General features: G+C 41.6%; 1 protein-coding gene across 1 annotated transcript in view; it reads left to right on the top strand.

Annotated features, from left to right (window-relative positions):
- Positions 1–16,089, top strand: part of SUPV3L1 (Suv3 like RNA helicase) — a 98,819-nt gene that overhangs the window by 67,545 nt on the left and 15,185 nt on the right. The window contains exon 11 of the mRNA XM_053691853.1: positions 15,041–15,260. Coding sequence (XP_053547828.1) covers positions 15,041–15,260 — 220 coding nt within the window. The remainder of the gene's footprint in view (positions 1–15,040; positions 15,261–16,089) is intronic.

The raw sequence follows: 16,089 nt of genomic DNA, 5'->3' as shown, positions 1-16,089 counted from the left end.
ACCTAGGTAGTATCTGTAGCACTACATGACAGGTAATAGTGCTGTTATCTAGTGCTCTTGCTAATGTATAATATTGTGTGTTATAGAGATACCTAGGTAGTATCTGTAGCACTACATGACAGGTAATAGTGCTGTTAGTGCTCTTGCTAATGTATAATATTATATGTTATAGAGATACCTAGGTAGTATCTGTAGCACTACATGACAGGTAATAGTGCTGTTATCTAGTGCTCTTGCTAATGTATAATATTATGTGTTATAGAGATACCTAGGTAGTATCTGTAGCACTACATGACAGGTAATAGTGCTGTTATCTAGTGCTCTTGCTAATGTATAATATTGTGTGTTATAGAGATACCTAGGTAGTATCTGTAGCACTACATGACAGGTAATAGTGCTGTTATCTAGTGCTCTTGCTAATGTATAATATTGTGTGTTATAGAGATACCTAGGTAGTATCTGTAGCACTACATGACAGGTAATAGTGCTGTTATCTAGTGCTCCTGCTAATGTATAATATTGTGTGTTATAGCGATACCTAGGTAGTATCTGTAGCACTACATGACAGGTAATAGTGCTGTTATCTAATGCTCTTGCTAATGTATAATATTGTGCGTTATAGAGATACCTAGGTAGTATCTGTATCACTACATGACAGGTAATAGTGCTGTTATCTGGTGCTCTTGCTAATGTATAATATTGTGTTATAGAGATACCTAGGTAGTATCTGTAGCACTACATTACAGGTAATAGTGCTGTTATCTGGTGCTCTTGCTAATGTATAATATTCTGTGTTATAGAGATACCTAGGTAGTGAGTGTAGCACTACATGACGGGTAATAGTGCTGTTATCTGGTGCTCTTGCTAATGTATAATATTGTGTGTTATAGAGATACCTAGGTAGCATCTGTAGCACTACATGACAGGCAATAGAGCTGTTATCTAGTGCTCTTGCTAATGTATAATATTGTGTGCTATAGAGATACCTAGGTAGTATCTGTAGCACTACATGACAGATAATAGTGCTGTTATCTAGTGCTCTTGCTAATGTATAATATTGTGTTATAGAGATACCTAGGTAGTATCTGTAGCACTACATGACAGGTAATAGTGCTGTTATCTAGTGCTCCTGCTAATGTATAATATTGTGTGTTATAGAGATACCTAGGTAGTATCTAACACTACATGACAGGTAACAGTGCTGTTATCTAGTTCTCTTGCTAATGTATAATATTGTGTGTTATAGAGATACCTAGGTAGTATCTGTAGCACTACATGATAGGTAATAGTGCTGTTATCTAGTGCTCTTGCTAATGTATAATATTGTGTTATAGAGATACCTAGGTAGCATCTGTAGCACTACATGATAGGTAATAGTGCTGTTATCTAGTGCTCTTGCTAATGTATAATATTGTGTTATAGAGATACCTAGGTAGCATCTGTACCACTACATGACAGGTAATAATGCTGTTATCTAGTGCTCTTGCTAATGTACTAGATAGCAGGTAATATTGTTATTATCTAGTGCTCTTGCTAATGTATAATATTGTGTTTTATAGAGATACCTAGGTAGTATAATATTGTGTGTTATAGAGATACCTAGGTAGTATCTGTAGCACTACATGACAGGTAACAGTTCTGTTATCTAGTGCTCTTGCTAATGTATAATATTGTGTGTCATAGAGATACCTAGGTAGTATCTGTAGCACTACATGACAGGTAATAGTGCTGTTATCTAGTGCTCTTGCTAATGTGTTATAGAGATACCTAGGTAGTATCTGTAGCACTACATAACAGATAATAGTTCTGCTATCTAGTGCTCTTGCTAATGTATAATATTGTGTGTTATAGAGATACCTAGGTGGTATCTGTAGCACTACATGACAGGTAATAGTGCTGTTATCTAATGCTCTTGCTAATGTATAATATTGTGTGTTATAGAGATACCTAGGTAACATCTGTAGCACTACATAACAAATAATAGTGCTGCTATCTAGTGCTCTTGCTAATGTATAATATTGTGTTCTAGAGATACCTAGGTAGCATCTGTAGCACAACATGACAGGTAATAGTGCTGTTATCTAGTGCTCTTGCTAATGTATAATATTGTGTGTTATAGAGATACCTAGGTAGTATCTGTAGCACTACATAACAGGTAATAGTGCTTTTATCTAGTGCTCTTGCTAAAGTATAATATTGTGCTATAGAGATACCTAGGTAGTATCTGTAGCACTACATGACAGGTAATAGTGCTTTTATCTAGTGCTCTTGCTAATGTATAATATTGTGTGTTATAGAGATACCTAGGTAGTATCTGTAGCACTACATGACAGGTAATAGTGCTGTTATCTAGTGCTGTTGCTAATGTATAATATTGTGTGTTATAGAGATACCTAGGTAGTATCTGTAGCACTACATGATAGGTAATAGTGCTGTTATCTAGTGCTCTTGCTAATGTATAATATTGTGTTATAGAGATACCTAGGTAGCATCTGTAGCACTACATAACAGATAATAGTGCTGCTATCTAGTGCTCTTGCTAATGTATAATATTGTGTTCTAGAGATAACTAGGTAGCATCTGTAGCACAACATGACAGGTAATAGTGCTGTTATCTAGTGCTCTTGCTAATGTATAATATTGTATGTTATAGAGATACCTAGGTAGTATCTGTAGCACTACATGACAGGTAACAGTGCTGTTATCTAGTGCTCTTGCTAATGTATAATATTGTGTGTTATAGAGATACCTAGGTAGTATCTGTAGCACTACATGACAGGTAACAGTGCTGTTATCTAGTGCTGTTGCTAATGTATAATATTGTGTGTTATAGAGATACCTAGGTAGTATCTGTAGCACTACATAATAGGTAATAGTGCTGTTATCTAGTGCTCTTGCTAATGTATAATATTGTGTTATAGAGATACCTAGGTAGCATCTGTACCACTACATGATAGGTAATAGTGCTGTTATCTAGTGCTCTTGCTAATGTATAATATTGTGTTATAGAGATACCTAGGTAGTATCTGTAGCACTACATGACAGGTAATAGTGCTGTTATCTAGTACTCTTGCTAATGTATAATATTGTGTGTTATAGAGATACCTAGGTAGCATCTGTAGCACTACATGACAGGTAATAGTGCTGTTATCTAGTGCTCCTGCTAATGTATAATATTGTGTGTTATAGAGATACCTAGGTAGTATCTGTAGCACTACATGACAGGTAATAGTGCTGTTATCTAGTGCTCTTGCTAATGTATAATATTGTGTGTAATACAGATACCTAGGTAGTATCTGTAGCACTACATGACAGGTAATAGTGCTGTTATCTAGTGCTCTTGCTAATGTATAATATTGTGTTATAGAGATACCTAGGTAGTATCTGTAGCACTACATGACAGGTAATAATGCTGTTATCTAGTGCTCTTGCTAATATATTATATTGTGTGTTATAGAGATACCTAGGTAGTATCTGTAGCACTACATGACAAGTAATAGTGCTGTTATCTAGTGCTCTTGCTAATGTATAATATTGTGTTATAGAGATACCTAGGTAGTATCTGTAGCACTACATGACAGGTAATAGTGCTGTTATCTAGTACTCTTGCTAATGTATAATATTGTGTTATAGAGATACCTAGGTAGTATCTGTAGCACTACATGACAGGTAATAGTGCTGTTATCTAGTGCTCTTGCTAATGTATAATATTGTGTGTTATAGAGATACCTAGGTAGCATCTGCTGCACTACATGACAGGTAATCGTGCTGTTATCTAGTGCTCGTGCTAATGTATAATATTGTGTGTTATAGAGATACCTAGGTAGTATCTGTAGCACTACATGACAGGTAATAGTGCTGTTATCTAGTGCTCTTGCTAATGTATAATATTGTGTGTTATAGAGATACCTAGGTAGTATCTGTAGCACTACATGACAGGTAATAGTGCTGTTATCTAGTGCTCCTGCTAATGTATAATATTGTTTGTTATAGAGATACCTAGGTAGTATCTGTAGCACTACATGATAGGTAATAGTGCTGTTATCTAGTGCTCCTGCTAATGTATAATATTGTGTTATAGTGATACCTAGGTAGTATCTGTAGCACTACATGATAGGTAATAGTGCTGTTATCTAGTGCTCTTGCTAATGTATAATATTGTGTGTTATAGAGATACCTAGGTAGTATCTGTAGCACTACATGACAGGTAATAGTGCTGTTATCTAGTGATCTTGCTAATGTATAATATTGTGTGTTATAGAGATACCTAGGTAGTATCTGTAGCACTACATGACAGGTAATAGTGCTGTTATCTAGTGCTCTTGCTAATGTATAATATTGTGTGTTATAGAGATACCTAGGTAGTATCTGTAGCACTACATGACAGGTAATAGTGCTGTTATCCAGTGTTCTTGCTAATGTATAATATTGTGTTATAGAGATACCTAGGTAGCATCTGTACCACTACATGATAGGTAATAGTGCTGTTATCTAGTGCTCTTGCTAATGTATAATATTGTGTTATAGAGATACCTAGGTAGTATCTGTAGCACTACATGACAGGTAATAGTGCTGTTATCTAGTACTCTTGCTAATGTATAATATTGTGTGTTATAGAGATACCTAGGTAGCATCTGTAGCACTACATGACAGGTAATAGTGCTGTTATCTAGTGCTCCTGCTAATGTATAATATTGTGTGTTATAGAGATACCTAGGTAGTATCTGTAGCACTACATGACAGGTAATAGTGCTGTTATCTAGTGCTCTTGCTAATGTATAATATTGTGTGTAATACAGATACCTAGGTAGTATCTGTAGCACTACATGACAGGTAATAGTGCTGTTATCTAGTGCTCTTGCTAATGTATAATATTGTGTTATAGAGATACCTAGGTAGTATCTGTAGCACTACATGACAGGTAATAATGCTGTTATCTAGTGCTCTTGCTAATATATTATATTGTGTGTTATAGAGATACCTAGGTAGTATCTGTAGCACTACATGACAAGTAATAGTGCTGTTATCTAGTGCTCTTGCTAATGTATAATATTGTGTTATAGAGATACCTAGGTAGTATCTGTAGCACTACATGACAGGTAATAGTGCTGTTATCTAGTACTCTTGCTAATGTATAATATTGTGTTATAGAGATACCTAGGTAGTATCTGTAGCACTACATGACAGGTAATAGTGCTGTTATCTAGTGCTCTTGCTAATGTATAATATTGTGTGTTATAGAGATACCTAGGTAGCATCTGCTGCACTACATGACAGGTAATCGTGCTGTTATCTAGTGCTCGTGCTAATGTATAATATTGTGTGTTATAGAGATACCTAGGTAGTATCTGTAGCACTACATGACAGGTAATAGTGCTGTTATCTAGTGCTCTTGCTAATGTATAATATTGTGTGTTATAGAGATACCTAGGTAGTATCTGTAGCACTACATGACAGGTAATAGTGCTGTTATCTAGTGCTCCTGCTAATGTATAATATTGTTTGTTATAGAGATACCTAGGTAGTATCTGTAGCACTACATGATAGGTAATAGTGCTGTTATCTAGTGCTCCTGCTAATGTATAATATTGTGTTATAGTGATACCTAGGTAGTATCTGTAGCACTACATGATAGGTAATAGTGCTGTTATCTAGTGCTCTTGCTAATGTATAATATTGTGTGTTATAGAGATACCTAGGTAGTATCTGTAGCACTACATGACAGGTAATAGTGCTGTTATCTAGTGATCTTGCTAATGTATAATATTGTGTGTTATAGAGATACCTAGGTAGTATCTGTAGCACTACATGACAGGTAATAGTGCTGTTATCTAGTGCTCTTGCTAATGTATAATATTGTGTGTTATAGAGATACCTAGGTAGTATCTGTAGCACTACATGACAGGTAATAGTGCTGTTATCCAGTGTTCTTGCTAATGTATAATATTGTGTTCTAGAGATACCTAGGTAGCATCATGAAATACAAATTTAAGGTTTTATGTCCCTTTGAGTTCACCCAGGAAGTAAATTGACTGAACGCTGTAACCCACTCAGTTACTCTGGGGCTTTATTGCTTACAATACATCATACAATGACCTCATCAACTACTTCACGTGTGACATCGAAACTCTTCACATGACAAATCCTGAGAGCCAGAGAACTTGTGCCCCTATCTTTTATCTGTGTCCTCTGCGGATTCTGTAGCACAAGCAGTCACTGATTATACACAGGGTTGTCTTACAGTCCTCTGCTGATTCTGTAACACAAGCAGTCACTGATTATACACAGGGTTGTCTTACAGTCCTCTGCTGATTCTGTAGCACAAGCAGTCACTGATTATACACAGGGTTGTCTTACAGTCCTCTGCTGATTCTGTAGCACAAGCAGTCACTGATTATACACAGGGTTGTCTTACAGTCCTCTGCTGATTCTGTAGCACAAGCACTCACTGATTATACACAGGGTTGCATTACAGTCCTCTGCTGATTCTTTAGCACAAGCAGCCACTGATTATACACAGGGTTGTCTTACAGTCCTCTGCTGATTCTGTAGCACAAGCACTCACTGATTATACACAGGGTTGCATTACAGTCCTCTGCTGATTCTGTAGCACAAGCAGTCACTGATTATACACAGGGTTGTCTTACAGTCCTCTGCTGATTCTGTAGCACAAGCAGTCACCGATTATACACAGGGTTGCATTAGTCCTCTGCTGATTCTGTAGCACAAGCAGTCACCGATTATACACAGGGTTGCATTAGAGTCCTCTGCTGATTCTGTAGCACAAGCAGTCACCGATTATACAGAGGATTGTCTTACAGTCCTCTGCTGATTCTGTAGCACAAGCAGTCACTGATTATACACAGGGTTGTCTTGCAATCCTCTGCTGATTCTGTAGCACAAGCACTCACTGATTATACACAGGGTTGTCTTAGTCCTCTGCTGATTCTGTAGCACAAGCACTCACTGATTATACACAGGGTTCCCTTACAGTCCTCTGCTGATTTTGTAGCACAAGCACTCACTGATTATACACAGGGTTGTCTTGCAATCCTCTGCTGATTCTGTAGCACAAGCACTCACTGATTATACACAGGGTTGTCTTAGTCCTCTGCTGATTCTGTAGCACAAGCAGTCACTGATTATACACAGGGTTGCATTACAGTCCTCTGCTGATTTTGTAGCACAAGCAGTCACTGATTATACACAGGGTTGCATTACAGTCCTCTGCTGATTTTGTAGCACAAGCAGTCACTGATTATACACATGGTTGCATTACAGTCCTCTGCTGATTCTGTAGCACAAGCAGTCGCTGATTATACACAGGGTTGCCTTACAGTCCTCTGCTGATTCTGTAGCACAAGCAGTCGCTGATTATACACAGGGTTGCCTTACAGTCCTCTGCTGATTCTGTAGCACAAGCAGTCACTGATTATACACAGGGTTGCCTTACAGTCCTCTGCTGATTCTGTAGCACATGCAGTCACTGATTATACACAGGGTTGCCTTACAGCCCTCTGCTGATTCTTTAGCACAAGCAGCCACTGATTATACACAGGGTTGTCTTACAGTCCTCTGCTGATTCTGTAGCACAAGCAGTCACTGATTATACACAGGGTTGTCTTACAGTCCTCTGCTGATTCTGTAGCACAAGCAGTCACTGATTATACACAGGGGTTGCCTTACAGTCCTCTGCTGATTCTGTAGCACAAGCAGTCACTGATTATACACAGGGTTGCCTTACAGTCCTCTGCTGATTCTGTAGCACAAGCAGTCACTGATTATACACAGGGTTGCCTTACAGTCCTCTGCTGATTCTGTAGCACAAGCAGTCACTGATTATACACAGGGTTGCCTTACAGTCCTCTGCTGATTCTGTAGCACAAGCAGTCCCTGATAATACAAAGGGTTGCCTTACAGTCCTCTGCTGATTCTGTAGCACAAGCAGTCACTGATTATACACAGGGTTGCATTTCAGTCCTCTGCTGATTCTGTAGCACAAGCAGCCACTGATTATACACAGGGTTGTCTTAGTCCTCTGCTGATTCTGTAGCACAAGCACTCACTGATTATACACAGGGTTGCCTTACAGTCCTCTGCTGATTCTGTAGCACAAGCAGTCACTGATTATACACAGGGTTGCATTACAGTCCTCTGCTGATTCTGTAGCACAAGCAGTCACTGATTATACACAGGGTTGCATTACAGTCCTCTGCTGATTCTGTAGCACAAGCAGTCACTGATTATACACAGGGTTGCATTTCAGTCCTCTGCTGATTCTGTAGCACAAGCAGCCACTGATTATACACAGGGTTGCATTTCAGTCCTCTGCTGATTCTGTAGCACAAGCAGTCACTGATTATACACAGGGTTGTCTTGCAATCCTCTGCTGATTCTGTAGCACAAGCACTCACTGATTATACACAGGGTTGTCTTAGTCCTCTGCTGATTCTGTAGCACAAGCACTCACTGATTATACACAGGGTTGCCTTACAGTCCTCTGCTGATTCTGTAGCACAAGCACTCACTGATTAAACACAGGGTTGTCTTAGTCCTCTGCTGATTCTGTAGCACAAGCACTCACTGATTTTACACAGGGTTGTCTTAGTCCTCTGCTGATTCTGTAGCACAAGCAGTCACTGATTATACACAGGGTTGCATTACAGTCCTCTGCTGATTCTGTAGCACAAGCAGTCACTGATTATACACAGGGTTGCATTACAGTCCTCTGCTGATTCTGTAGCACAAGCAGTCACTGATTATACACATGCCTTACAGTCCTGTGCTGATTCTGTAGCACAAGCAGTCACTGATTATACACAGGGTTGCCTTACAGCCCTCTGCTGATTCTTTAGCACAAGCAGCCACTGATTATACACAGGGTTGTCTTACAGTCCTCTGCTGATTCTGTAGCACAAGCAGTCACTGATTATACACAGGGTTGCCTTACAGTCCTCTGCTGATTCTGTAGCACAAGCAGTCACTGATTATACACAGGGTTGCCTTACAGTCCTCTGCTGATTCTGTAGCACAAGCAGTCACTGATTATACACAGGGTTGCCTTACAGTCCTCTGCTGATTCTGTAGCACAAGCAGTCACTGATTATACACAGGGTTGCCTTACAGTCCTCTGCTGATTCTGTAGCACAAGCAGTCCCTGATAATACACAGGGTTGCCTTACAGTCCTCTGCTGATTCTCTAGCACAAGCACTCGCTGATTATACACAGGGTTGTCTTACTGTCCTCTGATGATTCTGTAGCACAAGCACTCGCTGATTATACACAGGGTTGCCTTACAGTCCTCTGCTGATTCTGTAGCACAAGCAGTCACTGATTATACACAGGGTTGCCTTACAGTCCTCTGCTGATTCTGTAGCACAAGCAGTCACTGATTATACACATGCCTTACAGTCCTCTGCTGATTCTGTAGCACAAGCACTTACTGATTATACACAGGGTTGCCTTACAGTCCTCTGCTGATTCTGTAGCACAAGCAGTCACTGATTATACACAGGGTTGTCTTACAGTCCTCTGCTGATTCTGTAGCACAAGCAGTCACTGATTATACACATGCCTTACAGTCCTCTGCTGATTCTGTAGCACAAGCAGTCACTGATTATACACAGGGTTGTCTTACAGTCCTCTGCTGATTCTGTAGCACAAGCAGTCACTGATTATACACAGGGTTGTCTTACAGTCCTCTGCTGATTCTGTAGCACAAGCAGTCACTGATTATACACAGGGTTGCATTACAGTCCTCTGCTGATTCTGTAGCACAAGCAGTCACTGATTATACCCAGGGTTGCCTTACAGTCCTCTGCTGATTCTGTAACACAAGCACTCACTGATTATACACAGGGTTCCCTTACAGTCCTCTGCCGATTCTGTAGCACAAGCACTCACTGATTATACACAGGGTTGCCTTACAGTCCTCTGCTGATTCTGTAGCACAAGCAGTCACTGATTATACACAGGGTTGCCTTACAGTCCTCTGCTGATTCTGTAGCACAAGCAGTCACTGATTATACCCAGGGTTGCCTTACAGTCCTCTGCTGATTCTGTAACACAAGCACTCACTGATTATACACAGGGTTCCCTTACAGTCCTCTGCTGATTCTGTAGCACAAGCACTCACTGATTATACACAGGGTTGCCTTACAGTCCTCTGCTGATTCTGTAGCACAAGCACTCACTGATTATACACAGGGTTGCCTTACAGTCCTCTGCTGATTCTGTAGCACAAGCAGTCACTGATTATACACAGGGTTGTCTTACAGTCCTCTGCTGATTCTGTAGCACAAGCACTCACTGATTATACACAGGGTTGCCTTACAGTCCTCTGCTGATTCTGTAGCACAAGCAGTCACTGATTATACACAGGGTTGTCTTACAGTCCTCTGCTGATTCTGTAGCACAAGCAGTCACCGATTATACACAGGGTTGCCTTACAGTCCTCTGCTGATTCTGTAGCACAAGCAGTCACTGATTATACACAGGGTTGCCTTACAGTCCTCTGCTGATTCTGTAGCACAAGCAGTCACTGATTATACACAGGGTTGCCTTACAGTCCTCTGCTGATTCTGTAGCACAAGCAGTCACTGATTATACACATGCCTTACAGTCCTCTGCTGATTCTGTAGCACAAGCACTTACTGATTATACACAGGGTTGCCTTACAGTCCTCTGCTGATTCTGTAGCACAAGCAGTCACTGATTATACACAGGGTTGTCTTACAGTCCTCTGCTGATTCTGTAGCACAAGCAGTCACTGATTATACACATGCCTTACAGTCCTCTGCTGATTCTGTAGCACAAGCAGTCACTGATTATACACAGGGTTGTCTTACAGTCCTCTGCTGATTCTGTAGCACAAGCAGTCACTGATTATACACAGGGTTGTCTTACAGTCCTCTGCTGATTCTGTAGCACAAGCAGTCACTGATTATACACAGGGTTGCATTACAGTCCTCTGCTGATTCTGTAGCACAAGCAGTCACTGATTATACCCAGGGTTGCCTTACAGTCCTCTGCTGATTCTGTAACACAAGCACTCACTGATTATACACAGGGTTCCCTTACAGTCCTCTGCCGATTCTGTAGCACAAGCACTCACTGATTATACACAGGGTTGCCTTACAGTCCTCTGCTGATTCTGTAGCACAAGCAGTCACTGATTATACACAGGGTTGCCTTACAGTCCTCTGCTGATTCTGTAGCACAAGCAGTCACTGATTATACCCAGGGTTGCCTTACAGTCCTCTGCTGATTCTGTAACACAAGCACTCACTGATTATACACAGGGTTCCCTTACAGTCCTCTGCTGATTCTGTAGCACAAGCACTCACTGATTATACACAGGGTTGCCTTACAGTCCTCTGCTGATTCTGTAGCACAAGCACTCACTGATTATACACAGGGTTGCCTTACAGTCCTCTGCTGATTCTGTAGCACAAGCAGTCACTGATTATACACAGGGTTGTCTTACAGTCCTCTGCTGATTCTGTAGCACAAGCACTCACTGATTATACACAGGGTTGCCTTACAGTCCTCTGCTGATTCTGTAGCACAAGCAGTCACTGATTATACACAGGGTTGTCTTACAGTCCTCTGCTGATTTTGTAGCACAAGCAGTCACCGATTATACACAGGGTTGCCTTACAGTCCTCTGCTGATTCTGTAGCACAAGCAGTCACTGATTATACACAGGGTTGCATTACAGTCCTCTGCTGATTCTTTAGCACAAGCAGTCACTGATTATACACAGGGTTGCCTTACAGTCCTCTGCTGATTCTGTAGCACAAGCAGTCACTGATTATACACAGGGTTGTCTTACAGTCCTCTGCTGATTCTGTAGCACAAGCAGCCACTGATTATACATAGGGTTGCATTACAGTCCTCTGCTGATTCTGTAGCACAAGCAGTCACTGATTATACACAGGGTTGTCTTACAGTCCTCTGCTGATTCTGTAGCACAAGCAGTCACTGATTATACACATGCCTTACAGTCCTCTGCTGATTCTGTAGCACAAGCAGTCACTGATTATACATAGGGTTGCATTACAGTCCTCTGCTGATTCTGTAGCACAAGCACTCACTGATTATACCCAGGGTTGTCTTACAGTCCTCTGCTGATTCTGTAGCACAAGCAGTCACTGATTATACACAGGGTTGTCTTACAGTCCTCTGCTGATTCTGTAGCACAAGCAGTCACTGATTATACACAGGGTTGCCTTACAGTCCTCTGCTGATTCTGTAACACAAGCAGTCACTGATTATACACAGGGTTGTCTTACAGTCCTCTGCGGATTCTGTAGCACAAGCAGTCACTGATTATACACAGGGTTGCATTACAGTCCTCTGCTGATTCTGTAGCACAAGCAGTCACTGATTATACACAGGGTTGTCTTACAGTCCTCTGCTGGTTCTGTAGCACAAGCAGTCACTGATTATACACAGGGTTGCCTTACAGTCCTCTGCTGATTCTGTAGCACAAGCAGTCACTGATTATACACAGGGTTGTCTTACAGTCCTCTGCTGATTCTGTAGCACAAGCAGTCACTGATTATACACAGGGTTGTCTTACAGTCCTCTGCTGATTCTGTAGCACAAGCAGTCACTGATTATACACAGGGTTGCCTTACAGTCCTCTGCTGATTCTGTAGCACAAGCAGTCACTGATTATACACAGGGTTGTCTTACAGTCCTCTGCGGATTCTGTAGCACAAGCAGTCACTGATTATACACAGGGTTGCATTACAGTCCTCTGCTGATTCTGTAGCACAAGCAGTCACTGATTATACACAGGGTTGCATTACAGTCCTCTGCTGATTCTGTAGCACAAGCACTCACTGATTATACACATGACTTACAGTCCTCTGCTGATTCTGTAGCACAAGCAGTCACTGATTATACACAGGGTTGTCTTACAGTCCTCTGCTGATTCTGTAGCACAAGCAGTCACTGATTATACACATGCCTTACAGTCCTCTGCTGATTCTGTAGCACAAGCAGTCACTGATTATACATAGGGTTGCATTACAGTCCTCTGCTGATTCTGTAGCACAAGCAGACACTGATTATACACAGGGTTGTCTTAGTCCTCTGCTGATTCTGTAGCACAAGCACTCACTGATTATACCCAGGGTTGTCTTACAGTCCTCTGCTGATTCTGTAGCACAAGCAGTCACTGATTATACACAGGGTTGTCTTACAGTCCTCTGCTGATTCTGTAGCACAAGCAGTCACTGATTATACACAGGGTTGCCTTACAGTCCTCTGCTGATTCTGTAACACAAGCAGTCACTGATTATACACAGGGTTGTCTTACAGTCCTCTGCGGATTCTGTAGCACAAGCAGTCACTGATTATACACAGGGTTGCATTACAGTCCTCTGCTGATTCTGTAGCACAAGCAGTCACTGATTATACACAGGGTTGCATTACAGTCCTCTGCTGATTCTGTAGCACAAGCAGTCACTGATTATACACAGGGTTGTCTTACAGTCCTCTGCTGGTTCTGTAGCACAAGCAGTCACTGATTATACACAGGGTTGCCTTACAGTCCTCTGCTGATTCTGTAGCACAAGCAGTCACTGATTATACACAGGGTTGTCTTACAGTCCTCTGCTGATTCTGTAGCACAAGCAGTCACTGATTATACACAGGGTTGTTTTACAGTCCTCTGCTGATTCTGTAGCACAAGCACTCACTGATTATACACATGACTTACAGTCCTCTGCTGATTCTGTAGCACAAGCAGTCACTGATTGGTTGCCTGTCACGTGCCAGTAGGTGACTACTTATGCTCTGAGCGCCAGGTCTGTAAAATTAAAGTCGTAACATATTTATGTGTAAGTTTCTCACAGCTCTTGTGTTCTAGGCTATACATTATGTGTAAGTTACTCACAGCCCTTATGTTCTAGCATATACATAATGTGTAAGTTTCTCACAGCCCTTATGTTCTAGCCTATACATTATGTGTAAGTTACTCACAGCCCTTATGTTCTAGCATATACATAATGTGTAAGTTTCTCACAGCTCTTGTGTTCTAGGCTATACATTATGTGTAAGTTTCTCACAGCCCTTATGTTCTAGCCTATACATTATGTGTAAGTTACTCACAGCCCTTATGTTCTAGCATATACATAATGTGTAAGTTTCTCACAGCTCTTGTGTTCTAGGCTATACATTATGTGTAAGTTTCTCACAGCCCTTATGTTCTAGCCTATACATTATGTGTAAGTTACTCACAGCCCTTATGTTCTAGCCTATACATTATGTGTAAGTTACTCACAGCCCTTATGTTCTAGCCTATACATTTATGTGTAAGTTTCTCACAGCCCTTATGTTCTAGCCTATACATTTATGTGTAAGTTAATCACAGCCCTTATGTTCTAGCCTATACATTATGTGTAAGTTTCTCACAGCCCTTGTGTTCTAGCCTATACATTTATGTGTAAGTTTCTCACAGCCCTTGTGTTCTAGCCTATACATTATGTGTAAGTTACTCACAGCCCTTATGTTCTAGCCTATACATTATGTGTAAGTTACTCACAGCCCTTATGTTCTAGCCTATACATTTATGTGTAAGTTTCTCACAGCCCTTATGTTCTAGCCTATACATTTATGTGTAAGTTACTCACAGCCCTTATGTTCTAGCCTATACATTATGTGTAAGTTTCTCACAGCCCTTATGTTCTAGCCTATACATTTATGTGTAAGTTTCTCACAGCCCTTGTGTTCTAGCCTATACATTATGTGTAAGTTTCTCACAGCCCTTATGTTCTAGGCTATACATTATGTGTAAGTTACTCACAGCCCTTGTGTTCTAGCCTATACATTATGTGTAAGTTTCTCACAGCCCTTATGTTCTAGGCTATACATTATGTGTAAGTTTCTCACAGCCCTTATGTTCTAGCCTATACATTATGTGTAAGTTACTCACAGCCCTTGTGTTCTAGCCTATACATTATGTGGTCGCTGGATCTGAGTAGGGTGAAGTGTTCAGCACATTTCTAAGCACTGGATTTTTATTTTTAGGAGCATAAAGAGAATCATTTTTAACTCTCTGATGAAGCCGAACATCAATGAAAAGGGTGAACGAGAAGTCGATACCATTTCCACCTCTCAGGCGCTACAGATTTCGGGTCGTGCTGGGCGCTTTAGCTCTATGTTTAAGGAAGGAGAAGTTACCACTATGTATAAGGATGACTTGGCACTGCTGAAGGACATTCTGAACCGACCGGTCACTGCTATAGAGGTGAGACCTGCGTGGTGCTTTATTAGCAAGATGCTTATTGATGCGTTGGCTGTGAGCAGGGCTGTGTATTTAGTGACGCGTTGGCTGTGAGCAGGGCTGGGTATTTAGTGATGTGTTGGCTGTGAGCAGGGCTGGGTATTTAGTGACGCGTTGGCTGTGAGCAGGGCTGGGTATTTAGTGATGTGTTGGCTGTGAGCAGGGCTGGGTATTTAGTGATGTGTTGGCTGTGAGCAGGGCTGGGTATTTAGTGATGTGTTGGCTGTGAGCAGGGCTGGGTATTTAGTGATGTGTTGGCTGTGAGCAGGGCTGGGTATTTAGTGATGCGTTGGCTGTGAGCAGGGCTGGGTATTTAGTTGCACGCTGGCTGTGAGCAGGGCTGGGTATTTAGTGATGCGTTGGCTGTGAGCAGGGCTGGGTATTTAGTGATGCGTTGGCTGTGAGCAGGGCTGGGTATTTAGTTGCACGCTGGCTGTGAGCAGGGCTGGGTATTTAGTTGCACGCTGGCTGTGAGCAGGGCTGGGTATTTAGTTGCACGCTGGCTGTGAGCAGGGCTGGGTATTTAGTTGCACGCTGGCTGTGAGCAGGGCTGGGTATTTAGTTGCACGCTGGCTGTGAGCAGGGCTGGGTATTTAGTTGCACGCTGGCTGTGAGCAGGGCTGGGTATTTAGTTGCACGCTGGCTGTGAGCAGGGCTGGGTATTTAGTTGCACGCTGGCTGTGAGCTGAGCAGGGTATTTAGTTGCACGCTGGCTGTGAGCAGGGCTGGGTATTTAGTTGCACGCTGGCTGTGAGCAGGGCTGGGTATTTAGTTGCACGCTGGCTGTGAGCAG

Source organism: Bombina bombina, chromosome 9 (genome assembly GCF_027579735.1).
Source record: "Bombina bombina isolate aBomBom1 chromosome 9, aBomBom1.pri, whole genome shotgun sequence".
Taxonomy (NCBI): Eukaryota; Metazoa; Chordata; class Amphibia; order Anura; family Bombinatoridae; genus Bombina; species Bombina bombina.
This window is presented reverse-complemented; position numbering and strand designations above follow the sequence as displayed.